This window comes from Colossoma macropomum, unplaced genomic scaffold (genome assembly GCF_904425465.1).
Source record: "Colossoma macropomum unplaced genomic scaffold, Colossoma_macropomum, whole genome shotgun sequence".
Taxonomy (NCBI): Eukaryota; Metazoa; Chordata; class Actinopteri; order Characiformes; family Serrasalmidae; genus Colossoma; species Colossoma macropomum.
Genome location: NW_023494796.1, coordinates 3625720 through 3647719, shown reverse-complemented (window position 1 = coordinate 3647719; position 22000 = coordinate 3625720). Strand labels below are relative to the sequence as shown.

General features: G+C 40.6%; 1 protein-coding gene across 3 annotated transcripts in view; it reads right to left on the bottom strand.

Moving 5' to 3' along the window:
- fat1a (FAT atypical cadherin 1a) overlaps positions 1–22000 on the bottom strand; it is a 146855-nt gene that overhangs the window by 46269 nt on the left and 78586 nt on the right. For 2 of the 3 annotated variants that reach the window (XM_036583631.1, XM_036583632.1), the window contains exons 6-9: positions 20473–20683; positions 18173–18312; positions 4209–4484; positions 1844–2054 (exon numbers count right to left, since the gene is read on the bottom strand). In XM_036583631.1, coding sequence (XP_036439524.1) covers positions 1844–2054; positions 4209–4484; positions 18173–18312; positions 20473–20683 — 838 coding nt within the window. Of the gene's footprint in view, positions 1–1843; positions 2055–4208; positions 4485–18172; positions 18313–19420; positions 19490–20472; positions 20684–22000 lie in introns of all 3 variants that reach the window. The other variant, XM_036583633.1, reaches the window with a different exon arrangement.

Sequence of the window (22000 nt, the reverse complement as noted above, 5' to 3'; positions counted from 1 at the left end):
TACTTTCCTTTCTCCACATTTCGTTTTTCCCTGCTATCCTTCTCTGGGCTCTCCCTACTTTTCTCCATCTCTTTCCCTGTTCTTCTCCCTCCTTCATATTCTTCCCACTCCTTATGACTTTCTCTCTATCGTTCCATGATGCATGACGTCTTCGCAGTCTCTGTCAAATGTGTCATTCATGAATAAGTCTGGTGGGTTGGAGACCTTTGGATGGCACACATAAACTCTCCCACTTTCCCTTGCTGAGCAACAGAGGCACAAAGGAAAACATGGACAACATGATAGGAATGCTAGGCCTACTGCTGGGGGGTCTGGCATGGCATTTCACCCTACAGTATCCAAATATTTCCTATGCCATTGTGTACATGCTTGGGGTCACATGCAGAAATATTTAAAGCCCCTAAACAGGTAAAGCTGTGCCATCACCACTCCAGTACTTGCTCTGATATACCTAGCAGATACCTTAGTAAACGTACAAATAGTAATGATACTAAAACTTCCCGATTGGGGCCTTTGCGACAATATGCCATTGTGCTACACAGTCCATCAAAAGACACCTATCTTTTCAATAACTTAAATTTCAAAGACCAACTGTGATAGCGACAGTTCTGTCTTGGAATGGTGTCATGTTGAAGTGTTTTACCACCCTGCTGTGATGTCAGCACTCAACAGCACTCAGGATTTTGAACCAAGCCAAAATATTATCAGTTAGCGTTGGGCTGTATAACGGTAAGGTATACCGCTATTTTATACCGGTATTTTGAAAACTAAGACAAATTTCTATTCCATGTCTAAACAGCTAAATAAACATATTCCACCCATTTCCATTTTAGAGGGGTCACTGATTGGTGGTTTTTGGATCTCACCAATAGGAAAAAACCAGAATGAGCAGGAAAATCAGAGCCAAAAAGCTAAGCATAATGATTCAGCGATAGCAAAGAGCTACACACACCACAAAGCGCGTTTGTTTTCAGCTTTCACTCTAAGCTGGAAATGAGCCCGTGCTATGGTGTGTGGCACGTCTGGCCTGCTAACAAAGCTATGATTAGCTTAGCCAAACGCTACAGTCCCAAACACAACACAGAACAGGTTTGATTATGAGTTTCTACCACTTCAACACCAGTCGCTCGTCTTCTGCTCTCCCATTTCACCCAAATCAAACCTGTACTATGGTGTGTGGCACTGTTTATGTCTGTAGCCTGTTCGCTAAGATAACATCCAGTTAGCTAATCAGGCTAATTTAATTTGACCTTATCATCTAAACTTTAGTTTGTCAGAACTGAACATGTAGTGTGGTGGGTAGACCTGTTATCATGCTGGCTAAGCTACTGCTAACCAGCTTCTCTCTCTTAGTTAGCTACGCTTATTAAATTGGCTTGAAAATTGTGCTCTATTCTCACTTATTTGATGAGCATGTAAACGATTTCGATTTTGAAATAACGCAGAAAAAGATGGCACAAAACACTTAGGATGCATTAAGGCCCCTCCTCCCCCTCCCACAGTAAAACCATATACCTTGGTAATATTTGGAGGCAGTTTGAGGGCATGATATCAGTGGGTACTGCCCAACCCTAGTGTCAATGTGTGCTTTAAATAATAGTCTGGAAATCAAAGCTGTCAAGTCATTGTTTAGGTAAAATCTGCTCGTCATGCCAAAGACGATACTTTGAAGAACGTGAAGCTAAGTAGACCCAAAGGATTAGCGCATATCTGCTTTATGTTAGTAATTGTTTGTCTTTGGCCAACAAAAACAAAAAGATGGCAAGGTGTTCCCAAACTCTGCTGAAAGCATCGACTTGATGAAGACCTAATATGTCAATAAGGTATTCAATAAACTGATTACCTGATTCGATGCTGTAGACGATCTCTGCATTCTGGCCTTTGTCCTTGTCCAAAGCCGTCACCTGCAGCACCCTGGAGCCGACAGCTGCGGACTCAAAGACACGCCCCGTATATGGCGTTCCAGTGAACCACGGAGCGTTATCATTAGTGTCCTCCACATTGACAATCACCCGCACGAGGTTCCGCTTCACCGGGATGTCCTGGTCTCGCACCTGAGGGGACGAGAGAGAGAGAGAGAGAGAAAGAGAGAAAGAGAGAGAGAGAGAGAGAGAGAGAGAGAGAGAGAGAGAGACCAAAATAAAGTTGTAAAAATGTACATCATCAATGAAATTCTTATAAAACGAATATTTTGTATGAAGATCTAATAAAATTTAGATCCAGATTGAAGTTCTAATAAAATTAACTTCCAGAATGAAGTTTTAATAAATGAATATCTAGCATTAAGTTAACGTCATTAAGTTAAAAATGACGTTACAATAAAATTGTACAATAAAATAAAATTACAATAAAAACGTTAATTAATATCAGAATTAAGATCTAATAAAACTAATAAAATGAATATGCTGATTGCCTTATATGTCAAAAAGTGCAATCATATCTCAAGGCAGATACAACAGACATTCACAATATTATATTGATTACTATATTAATTTATTACATTATGTAAATTTATTCATATTCATATAATTTAAATATTGAATAAAACATCTAAAAATACTATTTGGCATCTAGATCATATTATTTTAATCTATCTCATACATGTCTGGTATATGAGCCACTAATATAAGAATATAAAATATTACTATTACAAAAATGACTAATATAAATAAAGATCCATAAGTGGCTTTTTGAAGCAGTTTCTTGTTTTGACAATTATCATTAGTACTCGACCTTAATTAATGCTGTTATTAACATTTATAATTCTTTCATTTTTACATAATTTTTTGTGTTCAATTTCATTTTTTGTTTCTTTGCAGTTTGAGCTGCACTTCATGAATAAAAGCTGCGACACATGAAGAATCTCAGGATTATTGTAGAGAAAGCCAGTGAAACTCAGAGCGACAGAAAGAGGTTAAAACAAGCTCGCAGCCATTTTTTCATCTCCAATAATTCAATTAAAACAACAAACTCATCAAACGCTGAAGAGAATCGAAATGGTAATGCGCTGCTCAATTCCTCCGAGACACGCGTGGATGCGCTCGGAATAAAGCGGTAAACAAAGCCGGAGAGGACATCAGGTGGGGCGATGCCTGACTGCCTCAGCACTTCCAATAACAGAGACAAATCAATCCGACAAACAAACAGCACAAAACACAGACGCACAGCCCTCCACACAACGCAGACAAATTAACTAATAAAGCAGAACAAACAAAACGCAGACAAACAAGCACAACTTCCACACCACAAACTGCCTGAAAGTTCCCGTAACTCTAATTAAACCCTCGTCTGGACGCTTCTGAGGTGAACTGATTACGTTAAGACGACCGGACAGTCATGTTTCATGATTAAACATCACCATTTCAGCCATTAACTGTTTACTGCATCACATTAACAACAGCATCTCGATTCCTAACTACTATATGACGCAGAATCAATACACAGCAGTGCCGTACTGAATAATACGCCCGAGCGGATGATGAAGTGTCACCTGAGCTATTTTGCTAAGCAACGCGTAAAAGGTCAACATTTTCTCCTCCACTTTTATGTCACACTTCATATTTTCTTAATCGAGAGACTGAATGTAATTAATTTATGCGGGAAAGTGACGGCGCGGGTCAGGAACACACGCCGCCATGCTTCACAGAGTACTGATATACATCTGTCGTGCTAAACCTTTCTGACCTCATATACAACTGTTTATTAATGTTGTTGTTTTTAATATATACACAGTATCAGTCCACCTACTAACAGAGGGGCTTTTCCTAAATGTTTCAACTTTCCACATTTAAAATAACTGTGAAGAATTCAAAACAATTAAATTACAATAAGACATACGGAATCGCTATTTATGTTGGTCTTTGCTAAACATTTCAAGCATTAAGATCAGACAGTCAGGGCATTCAGTCAGACAGACAGGCAGACAGACAGACAGACAATCAATATCCAGAAAGAATTTATAATAAAATGAAAATCTAGAAGTTCTAAAAAATCAAGAATGAAGTTACAATAAATTAAAATCCAGAAAAAAACTACAGACAGACAGACAGACAGACAGTCCATCAGTCAGACAGACAGACTGACTGACAGTCAAACACAGACAGACAGACGGACATACAGACAGTCAGAAGGACAGACAGACAGACAGACAGACAGTCAGACAGACAGACAGATGGACAGACAAGCAGGAGGGAAGTTGTGCTGTGTACCATGACGGTGAGCGTGTGCTGGTGCATGGTCTCGTGGTCCAGTCTCTCTGCGGTATAGAGAACCCCGGTTCCAGGGTCCAGGCGGAACTTGCGCAGGCTGAACGGGTCGGTGCTGCTCAGCAGAGTGAAGGTCAGCTTGTTCTTCTCGTCCTGGTCAGACGCGCTGAGCCGCAGAGCCTCCGTCTCCGGCGGGGCGTCCTCACGAACCGTCACCTCGTACCGCGGCTCGGAAAACTGCGGCCGGTGATTATTAGTGTCGATCACTTTGATCAGAACCTGCAGAGGAACCGAGAGAGAGAGAGAGAGAGAGAGAGAGAGAGAGAGAGAGAGAAGTAAAGAAGCATTAGATAAAGAGCTACCAGGCACTGTTTTGCATGCACTATCTCAGGGGAGGCCCCCATCACAAATTCACTGTTGTTCTGACCCGCACTCGTCCGTTTGTCTTTTTTTTCCGTTCCTCATTTTTTCCATTCATTTTTGCCACCACACAAACTCTATTACTCCTTTGCCCAACAGCCCCCAAACTACATGTGTCCTCAAGCTCTAATCCACATCTACATAGACCCGCACTCCTCTATGTGTCGTTTTTCATCCCTCGTTCCTCACATGGACTCACATTCATTTTTAACAACACATAGCTACCACTTAGCAACTCCTCATAAACAACTTAAGAAACATCTCATACATCATAGCAACTGCCTAGCAACAATTTAGCAGCCACATGGGATACCGTAGCAACTGTCTAGCACCACCTTAGCAAGCCCCTGGGATACCATAATAACCACCTAGCAGTCCATTAGCAACTGCTTTGGATACCTAGGCAACCACCTAGCGACACCTTAGGAACTTCCTGTCATACCATAGCAACCACCTAGCCAAACCTTAGCAACCACCTGGGACACAATAGCAACTGCCTAGCAACCACCTGAAAAACAATACCAAACCCCTAGCAACACCATAGCCACCACCTTTGCTACCTTAGCAATCATCTAGCAAAACCTTAGAAACCCCCGGAATACCATAACAACCACCTAACAGTCCACTAGCACCACCACCTGGGATACCAAGTCAACTGCCTAGCAACAACTTAGGAACTACCTGTGATACCATAGCAACCACCTAGTCACACCTTAGCAACCACCCGGGGCACAATAGCAACTGTGTAGCAATCATCTGAAAACCTTGGAGCTCCAGACCACAGTCATGTTTCTAAGTAGAAGATGGGACATTTATTATGATTTAAACTTGATGTAAAGTTATTATTGTGCGCACAGTGTTGTTCCATGGAAAGAAAGAAAAAAACATACTTTGGATATTTGACATCAAAACAAATGGAAAAATTATATAAATGTGATTTATTATGCCATTAGAGAATTACAGTCAAATGATGGAATGAGAATTGAACAAACAACAGTGTTAAACAGGGTCTGGCTGGTCAACGTTGTAACGAGACTGAGTGAATCAATGCGCATTAGAGCTGCGCTGATATTTTAACTGCTCCTCTAACCGTCCCTCCCACCGAGGGATCAATGTGGGCGAACCCTCGCTTGGCCAAATGAGCTGAGGGTGTGTGTCAGTAGGGCCTGAGAAAATGTTACGGAGTGACATTTTCTTTTAGTAAATACCAACTCACTCGCCTCGGTAATGTAAAAGGATGTATTTCATTAACAGTTATGAAAACAGCGGAGCAGAGTTAAATGTCAGGGTGAAGGATGTTGCATAATTAATTGATGGACTAACAAATAAACACGCTCTGAACAAAGGCAACACACTCACACACAGTCAATATAAGAAACCAACACTGGACCCTCATATACACTTCTTAATATTGGAAATTACTACTTAGTCTGCCATTATGACTTAGGGGTTCCTCAAGGGTACATATTAGGGCCCCTCTTATTCTACGTACATGATCCCCCGAGACAAAACATATGTAAGAACAGCATTTTCATTTCACTATTAGATCAAGCTGGCTGACAAACCAAAAACAATACCTTATCCTTAATCCCCTCCCTTAATATTGCTTGGCCTATAGTAGCTTAGCAACCGTAACCAGGCATGCCCACCTTTGACAAGCTCTCAAAACTTCATGAATGTAACGTCACAAAAATAAACTTAATGGGTGACAACTTTTTATGTAGATTGAAGTACCTAGTGCTTCAGCTGTGTTGCTGTGTGTTAGCTACGCTAGGCTAGCCTTGCTAACAGCTTTATCACTGCTTACAATTACAGAGTTTGTTGTGTTTGATCAAAAAAAATTGGAAAATTCGGAAGCTCTTTTGTTAAAGCACAGGTAAAACACCTCAGGGTGAAATAAAATCTGATAAGCAAGTCACTTAGACTGGTAGACTTAGACTTAGATGCTACAGAATGTCCACTTCGAAGTTAGGCTGATTGTTATAGCTAATCCAAACGAATCCGGTTGGAAAACAAAAGCGACAACATTTGACACCATTAGCTCAATTACACAACAAACAAACCCGACGGGCTCCTGAACGGCACAGCTGTCCAACATTGGTCACATCATCAGGAGATTGCGAGGTCAATCCTCCTGCACCCCTGTAACCAATGAGTGAAATCTGCCTAATCGATCTTACAATTCCTCGTTATGTTTAGCAGCATCTTCGCTATCACTCTGTAAAGCTGTCCAACCTTCCAACAATAGCTAGAAACGCACGTATAAGTCAACTGAAACAAGTTAACTGCACTGACCCTCATTCGATAGATCCTTCATGAGTGTGTTAGGACCTTGCGATGCAGTGCTACCGAGAAAGAACTGGAAAACGAATATAACTCACACCTTCAGTGAAGTGCTAGAATCTCTCTCACTCTCTCGGCCTCTCTATCACAGGCACACACATCCAGAGGCTTGTCTGGTTTTATCAAAGCCAACCAACCGTCTAGTTGGCTTCCTAGAGAGGATTAGCGAGTCCACCGGGAGCTCTTCACTGGCCAGCTTTTACAAAGCCTGCGAAAGTGTGAGTGTGGGCGAGCGAGTCGAGAGAGAGAGAGAGTGGATGCATGTGTATCCACACAGCCAGACACGCTTTCATAAAAGCTGCATAATGAACCAAACAGAGCACAGAGTGGCCCGGTGCATGCCAACCACCAGGGGGCGACGATTAACACGAGCTGCTACAAAAGACGGACCGGTTCCCCGAAGCACTCCTGGCTCAGAGCCCTGGTACCGGCCCCGCTGGCCGCTTCTACCAGCCGCACAGTTCAAAAGCTCTAAGCTGAAGTGAACGGGCAAGTAAAAAGGTAGAACGCGACCCATGTGCTCAATAGGAACCTACTGAAGACCTGCTGTAGGCTGAAAATGATTAGGTCTTTCTGGTGCAGAACCATGTTGGGAGGAATGAAGCTGGTTTACCTGCATTCGAAGCCGAACCAAAAACAAAGAGAAGCAGGGGCCGCTTAGCAAAGAAGGGAAGTAAAGGCCACAACAGTCTGTAATTATTCATTCAAAATGAGAATATTGACTTAAATTAAATTAAAATTTAAACTAAAACTAAAATTTCTCAGTTTCAACATTTGATATGTTGTCTTTGTACTATTTTCAATGAATTATAGGGTTTAAATGATTTGCACATCATTGTATTTTGTTTTTATTTACATTTTGCGCAGCGTCTTACCTTTTTTGGAAAAAGGGGTTGTATAAATAAATGTGTTTCTAGAACACTCTGCTAGCCCTGTGATGTAATTTGAGGGAAAATAACACGTACATCGTCAGAGCGGAGCTGGTGCATAGCCAGCGCTGCCCTTCGGGAGGGTGTGTGTGTGTGTGTGTGTGTGTGTGTGTGTGTGTGCTTGCTTGCTTCCGAGTGTGAAAAGCTGACACTGATTGTGGCAACAGCAGCATGTTGCTGTCCCTGAAGAGCAAGCCTGCTTTTATGAAGTGCCAGAGGAGGACAAAACATTCCTCTTCTCCTCCCCTCCTTTCTTCCTTCCCTCCCCCAAGACGTTCTCTCCATCCCTGCTCCAGAGCAGCGGCCCGCCGAACCGTAGATAGCTCAGAGCCGGGACGGATGAGCTGATCGCCACGGCGCCGCTCAGAGGGACTAAATGACGAGATGGGAGGTGATTGGACCCCTGCAGAGACGATACTGCTGATAAATGAAGCACGAGTTTTCTAGCGTGGCTGAATTAGATAACAGTGGATAAAGAGAAGAGACTCCGTAGATGTGATCTGTGATCTGCGCTCGTAATGAGGGAGAAACTGAGAAAGACGTATGGAAAAGAAATAATCCCAGGTTATATTAATCCCACGCTATTAACACAAATGGTCTAATCGTGAAATAATCCTAGGTTGTATTATTCTTGCGCTGTACAACAAATCATAGAAATAATCCCAATTTGTGTTGATCTCAAGCAATAACACAAACCATAGAAAAAACACAAATAGTGAATAGAGTTTAATAGTGAAATAATCCCAGGTTGTAACAATCTTGCACTATAAAACAAAGCGTAGAAATAATCTCAGGCTGTATTAATCCTGTCCAAATTTTAGAAATAATCTGTTCTTGTATTCAACTTGTGTTATAAAACAAACCACTGAAATAATCCCAGGTTGTAGTAATTCCATGCTATAACACAGACCATAAAAAAATCCCAGGTTGTATTAAACTTGGCTACAAAATAAACCACAAAAATAATCCCAGGTTGTTTTAATCCTGTGCTATAAAACAAAATGTAGAAATAACCTCAAACTGTACTAATCCTGGGCTAAAACACGAACTGTAGAAATAATCTTGTAAGGTTAGGATTTTAATAATCCTTTTATATTATATTCAACTTGTGCTATTGAACAAACCATTGAAATAATCCCAGGTTGTATTAATCCCATGCTAAAAAATAAAACATAAAAAATAAGAGCATATAACATAATATACAATATAATAATTAGATAAATATATTATATAATTATATTATAATTAATCCTGCGCAAACTGGATTGTCATTTTGTTCTTGAGCATTGAGGCAACAAGCTGATATGTAAGCAAGTGTGGTTTTATGCAATGATATATATATATATATATATATATATATAGTTTTATATGTATATAGTTTTATATATATATATAACAATCGATTTGCAGGATAACTATATACTATATACCACCCTGAACTGTACTAAAGAGAAATAGAACGAGCGAGAGACAGGAGGAGAGAGTGGGAGACGGAGAGAGAGAGAGGGACGAAGGGCGGAGTGGTTTACACCCATTCGGTCTGCGGAGCTCACGGTGGAACGCAGCGCTGCATCTGCGAATGCACGTGTATCAGCTGATCTCTGAGGAGAGTCACACCGGCGCCTGAGAGCCAGAGGCCCACCGGCAACGAGAAATCCCACCAGAGCACATCATAAACACCCAGCATTTACACACACACAACACATCCAACAGCACAGGCCTAAAACTCTCTCCACTGAGCTGCAGCTCCTCATGGCTCCACACAGGACGCCCTGAACAGAATCCACTGAAACATGTATGAGCTTTTCCTCATCATATCCAAAAACAGCATGAAACACACATAAAACGGAATCGTAAGGCGCTCGAAGTCTCAGACAATGTGCTCAGGAACGGAAAGTGGGGTAAACAACCACAACAAAGACGACAACAGATGAAACAACACTAGCAGACGTTAGCAAAGAGGCTAGCAAGGATGTGGAGAAACTAGTTTAACCAGCATCATTACCTACCAAATTATTTCCACAATAACGTATGAATAAATCACACCATAATATGATATAAACAAATAACTCACTGTGTTTGAAGCCAACAAAAACCCCAAAAAGACGCCAAACAGCTCGTAAAGTTGTTAGCAAAGAAGCTTTGGTGGATTCTAGTAGGACGCAAACTCTACAGCTGATGCTTTGCTATCATTTCTTTTAAAATGATTTATCTGAAATAACTGCATAAATAAATAACAAAATCATGCCGTTTAAATATATTTACTGTATGAATAACATCTTTATGTTCAGCTGAACTAAAATCAAAAAAGTAGAAAAGAACTAGCAAAGCTGCTTTTCCAAAAATTAGCAAGGAAGTAAGGAAACTAGCGCAACAGTTAACAGACATCATCTCTTATAAAAATGATTTAAAATTCACAATACAGTATAAACAAATAACACTACAGTATCTTAAATCTGTTCAAATCAGCGTCTATCAATGTTTGAAGCAGAACAAAAGTCACAAAGATGGAAAATAACTAGCAGAGTTGTTAGCAATGAAGCTTGTTTGGAAACTAGTTTAGAAACACCACAGTTAATGGTTTACTGGTATCATTGCTTACAAAATTATCCAAAATCCATAATGCAAGACTCCCAAAAGACGCTAGGAAAAAAGTTATTGCAGGTTCTAGCAAGAAACTAGCACAACAGTTAATGCTGTGCTGTTTTCATTACTTATTAAGATTTAAAGTCTGTAATATCGTATAAATAAATAATAAAATCATACCATTTAAATATATAATACCAACATCCTTATGCTAGGATGAACTAAAATAAAAAAAGAAAACAACCAGCAAAGCTGCTTTTCGACAGAATTAGCATGGAAGTTAAGAAACTAGCGCAACAGTTAACAGACATCATTTCTCATAAAAATGATTTCAAATTCACAATACAGTATAAACAAATAACACTACAGTATCTTAAATCTGTACAAATCAGCGTCTATCAATATTTGAAGCTGAACCAAAATCCCAAAGGTGGAAAATAACTAGCATAGCTGTTAGCAATGAAGCTTCTTTAGAAACTAGTTGAGAAACACCACAGTTAATGGTTCACTGGTATCATTGCTTACAAAAATATTTGAAATATATAATACAATATGAAAAATGACACCACAATGCAGTACTAATAAATGTGTTGTAGGACACCAAAGACTCCCAAAAGACGCCAGCAAAAAAGTTATTGCAGGTTCTAGCAAGAAACTAGCACAACAGTTAATGCTGCATTGTTTTCATTACTTATAAAGATTTAAAGTCTGTAATACCGTATAAATAAATAATCATACTGTGTAAATAAATAATACCAACATCCTTATGTTAGGCTGAACTAAAATAAAAAAAAGAAAACAACCAGCAAAGCTGCTTTTCAAAAAACTAGCAAGGAAGTTAGGAAACTAGCACAACAGTTAATGCTGCATTGTTTTCATAACTTTTAAAGATTTAAAGTCTGTAATACCGTATAAATAAATAATCATACTGTGTAAATAAATAGCTGTATGAATAGCATCCCCACATTTAAAGCTGAAGCAAAATTCAAAAGAATAAAACTACTAGCAAGAAACTACTGCAGACACTAGAAAGTAGAAACTAGCGCATTTAATGCTTTTAATATGTAAAATTCATAATACTGTATAAACAAACAAGTCCAGACCACCTTAAAACTGTATGAATCAAAGTCTTCCTATGTTTGAAGCTAAACCAAAATCCCAAAGATGTAAAACAACCAGCAAAAGATGGTAGCAAAGAAGTTAGCATGGAAGCAGAGAAGCTAGAACCGCAGTTAATGATTTATTGGTATCATTACAAACAAAATGACTAAAAGTCTGTAATATTTATGAATAAATAATCTCATAAGCCTTTATAAATAAATGTCTCCCTGTGTTTGAAGCTAAACCAACATTCAAAAGAAGCAAAAAAAGCGTTAGCAAAAAAGCTAGAGCAGAAACTAGCAAGGAAACGGAGGCTATTAGCACAGCAGTTTCTACAGTATTGATATAATTACTCAAATTATTTGAAATCGGTGATTCTAAGTAAATAATACAGTAACGCTACAAAAATCACTACTTTAAGCAAAAACAACAAAAAAAGAGGTCAAAGCAGTGAAATCAGTGCAGCAGGACTAGCGTGACTCTCTGCTTCACACATGACTCTGATTTAAGAGAAGATAACGGAGCCTCAGGAGCCTCAGACACACACAGAAGGAAGGAATTCAGAAAGAAAAAAGCTGGATTTGTGATTAAGAATTAGCTCACTGCTGGTCAAGGGAATAAACAACGAAGCACCAGACAAACGGAAAGAAACGTACAAAGAAAGCAGCTCTAAATCCCACCGTTTCCAACTTTAACCTACTTATTATTCTGTATTTTCAGCTGTGCTTGCCTGATGCTCCATAACGCAGGGATGTGTCTCCTGAACAGAAACTGCAGACCCTGAAATGACCTCATATGAGTTCTCCAGCAGCTGTGAAGTCCTCCTGCTTAGAAAGCTCTCAAGCTCTTTCTAATCTTCGGATAAAAGATTCGGATAAAAAAAAAAAACAAAAACAAAAAAACGGAGCTTCAAGTAGTTTGAAACCCATATTTCCTCCTCTTTTCTCTCTGCAGGCCGAGAAAGAAGCTCACTGGGAGCTATTCAGCCAATTAACTACCTATGCTTAAAAACAGTGGTTCTTCAACGGTTCCTTAGTGAAGGGAATGGCTCTGTACAGAACCATGAACACTCAAGAACCATTTGCATGCTTAAATTGTTGTTTGTATGGTGAAACTGTCCATCAGACTGATGGAGAATGTATCTGTGGTTCTATATAGAACCTTTCTGAAAATGGTTCTATTGGTTTAGCACCAAAAATGTTTCTTCTCTGTTATAAGCTTGACATCGTAACGATAGCAGAACTCTTTTTACTGCTATTTAGAATCATTACACATTCTCCATCAATCTGAAGAATTTCACCATGCAAAGAACCACTTTGGTTCTTTGAGTGTTCATAGTTCTATATAGAACCACTGCCTTTATTAGAGAACCCTTAAGGAACCATTTTAAGAGTGTAGTTATTTCTCTTTAAGCTATTCACTGCATACATTCCAGTTAACTAAAGGCAGTTCTGCGATTCCATTGCCATTATGTCATGGATATGATGCTCATTATCTAGAACCCATGTATCAAACACAAGGCCCATGGGCCAAGTCAAGCCCTTAGTAAAGGCAATGGTTCTATACAGAACCATGAACACTCAAGAACCACTTGCATGCTTAAATTGTTGTTTGTGTGGTGAAACTGTTCTTCAGACTGATGTAGAATGTATATGTGGTTCTATATAGAACCTTTTTGAAAATGGTTCTATTGGTTCTATATAGCGCCAAAAATGTTTTGACTGTTGTTACAAGCTTGGCATCGTACCACCAGCAGAACCCTTGTTGCTGCTATATAGAACCATAACACATTCTCCATCAATCTGAAGAACAGTTTCACCATTTAAGCCTGCAAATGGTTCTTTGAGTGCTCATGGTTCTATATAGAACCACTGCCTTTAACCTTAAAGAACCATCTTAAGAGGGTAGTTATTTCTCTTTAAGCAATTCACTGCATACATTCTGGTTAACTAACTGCAGTTCACTGCCATTATGTCATGGATATGATGCTCATTATCTAGAACCCATGTGTCAAACACAAGGCCCGCGACCCAAGCCAGGCCCGTGGCACGATCCTATTTGGCCCGGAAAATTATTTGAATTTTCCATTAATATCAGCCCATTTCACCATGAGCTGGACTACAGTTCCCAGCATGCACTGCAACGTAACGTGTGCTTCCACTTACAGTAGTTTTAATAGACCTACTGTACATTGGGGACATTAAAGAGGTCTAACAGTGATCTGCAGCTACTGTAGCCCATTGATTCATAAGAAAAAAAAATATTTTAATTAATGTTTTTATGAACAGCCCGAGTATTCAGTACCTATTTTTTTTGCCGTCGTAGTTTTGCCATATTTTGAGTAAACAGTGGTCAGTTGGGGTCAAGTAAAAATAACTTATAGCAATATAACATGGCACTTGGTCCATGTCATGTCGTCCTCTTTCCAGTCACTCTTTAATAAAGGGCAAATATTTGCCTCGTCTGTCTGCCTGACCCAGTTCAGTCTCCGCACACCTGCTCCAGCTGTTCGGCGGATATCAGGACGTGTTGATAGGAACACGCGCCGAGTGTAGAAGCCATTAATTGGCCGTCAGGGCTGAAAACTCATGAGTCGGTGGCAGGATGTGAGAGAGGTGACCATGAAAAAGACACTTACAGCACACACAGCTCTCAGACTCCGTATTATACAAGCCTCATCAACCCTATACTAAGTGGCCACTTTATCAGAAACCCCGCTCTTGTAGCTCCACCTTGCTGGAGGACAGTTTGTTTGGGGGGTCCACACTCGACCTGGTAGCGCCACTACCCCAGCAACACTGCCGTTCCACTTACTGGCAACCTTATTAGAAACACTGCGAAGTCAGTGTCACTGCTGTGCTGAGAATGGACCACCAGTCAATTAATCTGGACAACAGTGGTCCTGTGGTCAGAAACCGACCAGTGATGAATGTAGTAGAGGGGGGTCGATGAAGTGTTCATGACAACAGATGGGCTACAGTCTCTAACTGTACACCTACATAGTGGACCTGAGGTAGGTGTTTCTAATAAAGTGGACACTGAGTAGACATGCAAGGTAGGTGTTTCTAATAAAGCGGCCAGTGAGTAGACAAACAAGGTAGGTGTTTCTAATAAAGTGGCCAGTTAGTGGAAGTACAAGGTAGGTGTTTCTAATAAAGTGGCCAGTACATTTTAGTACAAGGTAGGTGTTTCTAATAAAGTGGCCAGTGAGTGGAAGTGCAAGGTAGGTGTTTCTAATAAAGTGGCCAGAGAGTGGAAGTATAAGGCAGGAGTTTCTAATAAAGTGGCCAATGAGTGGAAGTATAGTGTTTCTAATAAAATGGCCACTGAGTGGACATACAAGGTAGGAGTTTCCAATAAAGTGGCCACTGAGTGGAAGTATAAGGTAGGTGTTTCTAATAAAGTGGCCAGTGAGCGGATGTATAATATAGTTTTAATATGATACTCAGGACATTCTGAGAGCTCCAACACACACATATGGTCCAGCATGTGGGCCTGCTGGTGTCTGTTGGAGAACGCTGGGCTGTGATGCTGGACACAGAGCCTGAGAACTGGAGGGCGACTCTGCGTATGTGTGATAACTGTAACTGATTTGGGGTGAAGGCTCCAACAATGGCTCTCAGATTCAGCAGAGCAGGCCGAGAGAGACGAGACAGGCTTTGATAAACCGCAACCATGAAGCTAAATGGCTAAATGTGTTATGTCACTGCCTTTGTGGTGGAGAGAGAGAGAGAGAGAGAGAGAGAGAGGGAGAGGGAGAGAGAGAGAGGGAGAGAGCTCTGCGTTTGTGTTGAAGCAGCTTCTGACTGTGTTCACAGGAACATACGCAAAACACTGGAAAGATGAAACACTCACTGAAAATAACAGCACAATTACACACAGGAGAAAATGAGCCTGAGCAAATATGGTTTCTATCTGAATCAGAGTTGCATCCCTAATATTCCCAGGAATGCTATTCCGGAGTTTTATAAGAAAATGGCCTTCCACCAACTGAGCTGTAAGAGATGCTAGGAGCTTGCAGTAAGCCTTCCTTAGAGGAGGACGGGAGAGAGAGGGAGAGAGAGATAGAGAAAGAGAGTGGAAGCATGAGGTAGTGTTTCTAATAAAGTGGCCATTAAGTGGAGGCATAAGGTAGTGTTTCTAATAAAGTGGCCAAAGAGTGGAAGAACAAGCTAGGTATTTCTAATAAAGTGGCCAGACAGTGGAAGCATGAGGTAGGTGTTTCTAATAAAGTGGCCAGTGACTTGAAGCATGAGGTAGGTGTTTCTGATAAAGTGGCCATTAAGTGGAGGCATAAAGTAGTGTTTCTGATAAAGTGGCCAGAGAGTGGAAGTACAAGGTAGGTGTTTCTAATAAAGTGGCCAGTGACTTGAAGTATAAGGTGGGTGTATATAAGAGAGAGAGAGAGAGAGGCAGACGGAAAGGGAAAGAGAGAGAGACAGAAAGACAGAGGAGGAGGAGAGAGAGAGTAAGAGAAAGAGAGAGCGATAAAAGTTATTAGAGCACAGCCCGACAGCACCGTCCTCCTCCTCCTCCTTCTCCTCCTCACGCGCTTCAGGAATGAGACAATGGAAGATTCCAGAATCCAAGCGGCCAAAAAAGAAAAAATAAAAGACAAAACAAAAGAAAAAAAAACCTCACTGTCCAGCCGCCGGTCTGAGGAATGTGCGCTAGCCCTAATGGCTCTTTATGAAACGCTCAGGAAACTTCCACTCTGCTGAGGCGAGTCTAATCAGGCCGACAGGCTGAAGCCTCCGGACTTGGAGAAAAATTCCCGAAAGCGCTCTGAAAACCACCTTTACACTGTCCGCTAGCTCGCACTCGGCTAGCTGCTAGCAAACACACACTTACTCACGCAGACATGTACACACATAATAAAGTGGCCAGTTAGTGGAAGTACAAGGTAGATGTTTCTAATAAAATGGCCAGTACATTGAAGTACAAGGTACATGTTTCTAATAAAGTGGCCAGTTAGTGGAAGTACAAGGTAGGTGTTTCTAATAAAATGGCCAGTTAGTGGATGTACAAGGTAGGTGTTTCTAATAAAGTGGCCACTGAGTGGAAGTACAAGGTAGGTGTTTCTAATAAAGTGGCCAGTGAGTGGAAGTACAAGGTAGGTGTTTCTAATAAAGTGGCCAGTGAGTGGAAGTGCAAGGTAGGTGTTTCTAATAAAGTGGCCAGTGAGTGGACGTATAAGGTAGTGTTTCTGATAAAATGACCAGTGTCTAGTGAAAAACTAAATAAATAAGGCCTGTCTGATGCCTACATCTAACGTAAGAAGAAAGGTTTAGGGAGAGCCATTTCAAATATGATATTCGAATGTGTAGAATATTATTCTACAAATATTCTTTGTTACCATAACAAGAAAAGCAGCCAATCTAAAGTCAAACAAATGTTAGTCGTCTTTTACCTCAGCTAACGTTTCTAGCCTCGCCACATCATAGCTTACTTCAAAACAGCAAGTTAGCCTGATGATCCCAAACATGATAATCACACTAAACCTTGATTAAAGGTTGTATCCATTAAATCTGTACAAGCAGAGTTTAATATTAACTCAAGCTTGTTGTTCACCAGTGCTTCTCTGTGGCGCTTACTATGGGCTACAGCGGCGCTTTGTACCATCAGCTGGTGTGTGCTGGCCTTTAGCTGGCTGCAGTAGTTCTTCTGTGTTTAAGATGTTTGTGACACAAGACTCAGGCTCTGTACTGCCCTCTGGAGGAGCACAGAGTTTAGACGTCTCATGGTTCTTGAATATGGGAACGTGTAATGTTAGCTAATCTAACTTTATTTGATAATATTCAATGCTTCAAACTTCATGACTTGAAATGATTTGAAAATTTTGACTAATCTCTTGTACATTTCAGGCTGTTAAGCCTTAGAATCCCAAAATTTTGGGAATTGTTTTTTTGGGTCAATTACAATTCCAATTGCAATTATTAGGTATTTACATGAGACAGTCACACAGGCCATATGTTGTTATTTTCAAGAGACCATGGGCTACTCAGATATGCCACTGTTTGATAAGTAAATTTGAACAGAAATTTTATATCTTTTGGAATTTGGCTAATTTTTGATCAAAAATTTACCTAGTTCTGGCTAAAGTTTGTATTTTTTTGCTTACAGAGATCTTGAAAACAAGTTGCACCTCAGATACCTTTTCAGAAATTGTTAGTCTGGAGTGTCTGTGAGCTGAAAGTGCAGTAATTGTGATGGTGATTCATTTTATTGGTTATTATGAGTTATTAAAAATAAACAATTAACATAAGGAGGACATGTTTTTATTGATTTTCTGTCCTCTTGGATTCAGGCTGAGTGCAAAAACTGATACACAGCAAAAGAGGTTTTATTTTTAATTACAAATTGAGTTGCATAATTAATATCAGATATTTTTAATACTCAAATTCAATGTAAACTGAAAAACAGAGCTAAATACTATTAATTTTATAATAATATTTGTCATATTTATTGCTATTTATCTGTTAAAATGTGTTTTAGGGCCTGTTTGTATGATTTTGAGGGAAAGAGGGAAAGTGCACTCAGTGTGGTGGATTGGGACATAGCTCTTCGCTAATAATAGCGCTTGGTTACCTGTGTGCTGGCGGTGCGGGTGCCGTCTGTGGCCTCCAGGGTGAGATTGTAGTTCGACTTCTGCTCGGTGTTCAGCGGACGGGCCACCACCAGCGTCCCCCTGGCCTTGTCCACGTCGAAGCGGTGGTCCGAGTTACCGCCTGAGTGAGAGAGGAGAGCGCCGTTAGCACCTGCTAGCCAGCTGGGCCGGAGGAACTGACCAGGGGTCAAATGCATACCAGAGAAACTGACTCTGTTTGCTGCTACAAACTGGGCGACAGCGTCTATATATGTGTGTAATTTCACTCATGAGCTCTCTACTTTATAAGGAACTGAACAGAAAACTAAATATCTGCTACAACTAAATCCATCTAAATGTACTGTAATGCATTTCTACACTTTCTGGTGAACAAGATAGCCTTTGCTGGACTGTGACGCTCATGTAATTAATGGTTGATACACCAATCAGGCATAACATTATGACCACCTCCTTGTTTCTACACTCATTGTCCATTTTATCAGCTCCACTTACTATATAGGTGCACTTTGTAGTTCTACAGTTACAGACTGTAGTCCATCTGTTTCTCTGCATACTTTGTTAGCCCCCTTTTACCCTGTTCTTCAGTGGTCAGGACCCCCATGGACCCTCACAGAGCAGGTACTCTTTGGGTGGTGGGTCATTCTCAGCACTGCAGTAACACTGACGTGGTGGTGGTGGTGTGATAGTGTGTGTTGCGCTGGTCTGAGTGGACTAGGGTGCTAATCTAGACTCCACACTCTTAAAAAGATGGTTCTTCAAGGGTTCCTCAATAAAGAAAATGATTCTATATAGAACCATGAACATTCGATGAACCTTTTGCATGATTAAAGGGTTCTTTATATCATGAACGCGTTCTTCAGATTGATAGAAAAGGGTTCTGCTATTGTTACGACGTCAAGCTTATAACAAGAGAAGAACCCTTTTTGGTGCTATATAGAACCTTTTTCAAAATGGTGCTATATAGAACCATCTACAGGATATTCTCCATCAAGATGAAGAACGCTTTCATGACAAAGAACACTTTAATCATCTGAGGGGTTCTTTGAGTGTTCATGATTCGATATAGAACCATTATTTTTTACTAAAGAACCCTTGAAGAACCATCTTTTTAAGTGTGTAGCCAAGTACATTTCAGTTGCTTGGCACAGCGAAGGTTGAGGTTGAGAGATTCCAGCACAACAAATATTAGCCGATCACAGATCTGACCGAGGCAGATCTGCAACGGATACCTTCTGCAGTGCAGTTCAGGTCACAAGCCATCTGCACGACGTAAAACACCTCACTGGCGTCGGTGTTTTCTTCCGAAACCAAACGGAGAGGTAGGGAGAAAGAAAAGAAAGAGGAACAAAGAAAGACAGAAGAGACAGACATTCCGACAGAGGAGGCGGCAAGCGGAAAAAGAGAGAAAGCAACAGATCGTCAGTCGTAAGTTGGTTAGAAAAGCCAAAGGGAAGAAAGAAAACGGGTGAGTAGGTTTAAGGCCCAGTCCCATTTCGCCCCTCGCCCCTACCACTGAGCCCTACCCGTTCACATCTAGGGGTAGGGTGTTTTGTTGAGATAGAGGGGGAGGGCGAAGAGTTAGGGCTACATGACCCTCCAAATGGAGGTTTTTCAGAGACTCCAGCATAAAACAATCATTAATAGCACGCTAGTCTCAGTAGCTGGCTAGCTAAGTTTCCCGTTCCACCTTAAATGGTCCAGCAGTTCTGACGCCTGAAGCGCCAGAATGTAACTGCCGCCCCATTTAAGGTGGAACGGGAAAATTCAAACAAGCAGCTGGTGAATATCTGACTTCAGCTTCAAATCACTGAAGAATTAGGGGTGGGTGATAATAAATAATTGCCCCCCTCCTTGAAGTCATAAGATTCTCTAAATGTAACTAAAGCCCAGCAGTGAGGAGCTGAACTTTACCCTCCTCTGCTGTCACTGCAGACTGGCAGGGTCGCCTACAGAGCAGCGCTAGCTGTTAATGAAGTGATGCTCTTTTTATTTGAGGGGCCCATTTCAGAGGGAAGATTTCAACCACTACCCTGTAACTCAGTTCCAAGGGGTTAGGGTGACACTCGAAAACAAGCGGCAGGGGTAAAAAGAAGAAACGGGATTGGGCCTAAATATCTATTTGTTTCTAAAAGAGAATTCCTAATGAAACTGTTTCATGCAGAGTCTCAAGATGCTTTTGTCTCATCTGGTTTAAAAGGTAAAGTACGTTTCTTCAAATACCACTAAATTAAAATGTATTCAAATACAGAAGCTGACTTCAGCGGCCTCCTGAGCACCGTACCTGTGATCTCGAACCAGACGGGAGTGTCCACCGCCTCCATCGTGATCACCCCGACCATGTGCGCGACGGGGTCGCTTTCCATGACGGTGAAGGAGAAGACGCTCTCGTCGAAGGCCAGCGGGGAGGAGCTCGGCTCCGGCTTCGGGATCCACTCGATGTGCAGACGGCATGTGGACGATTTCTGGGGCCGCCCGTTATCCACCGCCTTGATCTGCACACAGCCAGAACAGGTTTCACTAGTCAAGTAAGAATTCGTCCTCCCATCAAAACAGGCTTAGGTTCCAATTTAAATGGAAAACTCTAAACAGTGCCGGTCAAATCTTACAGTCCAGTCACTGTAATCCAGACTACAGGACTAAAATTACAAATACAGACTAAAGAAAATCCATCTGAAGTAGAGCTACACCACTGACAGCGATAAGAGGGATACAGTCACCTCCATGTAACAGCCATCTCCATGGTTACGCTGCACAAATTTCCATAGTTATGCTACACTCACTTCTAAGGTTACATTACACCTTTTTTATGGAAAAACACCCATTTCTATGGATACGTTACAACCATTCCCCTGGTTACGCTACACCCACTTCCATTGTTAAACTACACAAATTTCCATTGTTAAATTACATCCATTTTAATAAATAAGCTACATCCATTTCAGTGGTTATGCTAAAGAAAATTTCCATAGTTATTTTAAAATGATTGTCCATGGTTACACTGCACTCATTTCCATAATTATGTTATACTCATTTCATTGGTTTTCATAGTTATGCTAAAAGGATTTCCATGGTTACACTACTCCCATTTCTATGGATACACTACACCCATTTCCATAATTATGTCACACTTATTTAATAGGTTTTCATAGTTAAGCTTAAACAATTTCCATGGTTACACTACACCCATTTCCATGGATACGCTATGCTCATTTCCATGGAAACGCTATGTCCATTTCAGTCAATACACTAATTTATAGTGTATACAAATGTCCATGGTTACACTACACCCATTTCCATTGTTGAACTACACCCATTTCCATAATTAAGTTACACCTATTTCAATACTTTTTGTAGTTATGCTAAAAGGATTTCCATGGTTACACTACACCCATTTCCATTGTTATGCTACACTTTTTTCCATAGAAAGCTACAACCATTTCCATGTTTATGCTATAAAAACTTCCATAGTAATAGTACACACACTGCAATATGTCTGCTATGACTATTTCCATGATCATACTGTCTGACTGTCTGGTTACAGTTTTGTACCGTAAAATGACTTAAATAAATGTTAGATAACATGAAATTATTTAATTAACATTAAATTAACAATAAGGTGAAATCATATATACGTATATAACAACGAATGGTAATGGTATGAATGGCTGGTAATCACCAGTTAGCATAATGTCATTTGAATAATAAATAATTGGCGTCTATTCACTTTCATTCATTGTTAGCAACTTTAGCAGTATTGATTAAAGGACTCCATTTCCCACTGCCACAAAGAACTGGAACATAATGTGGTG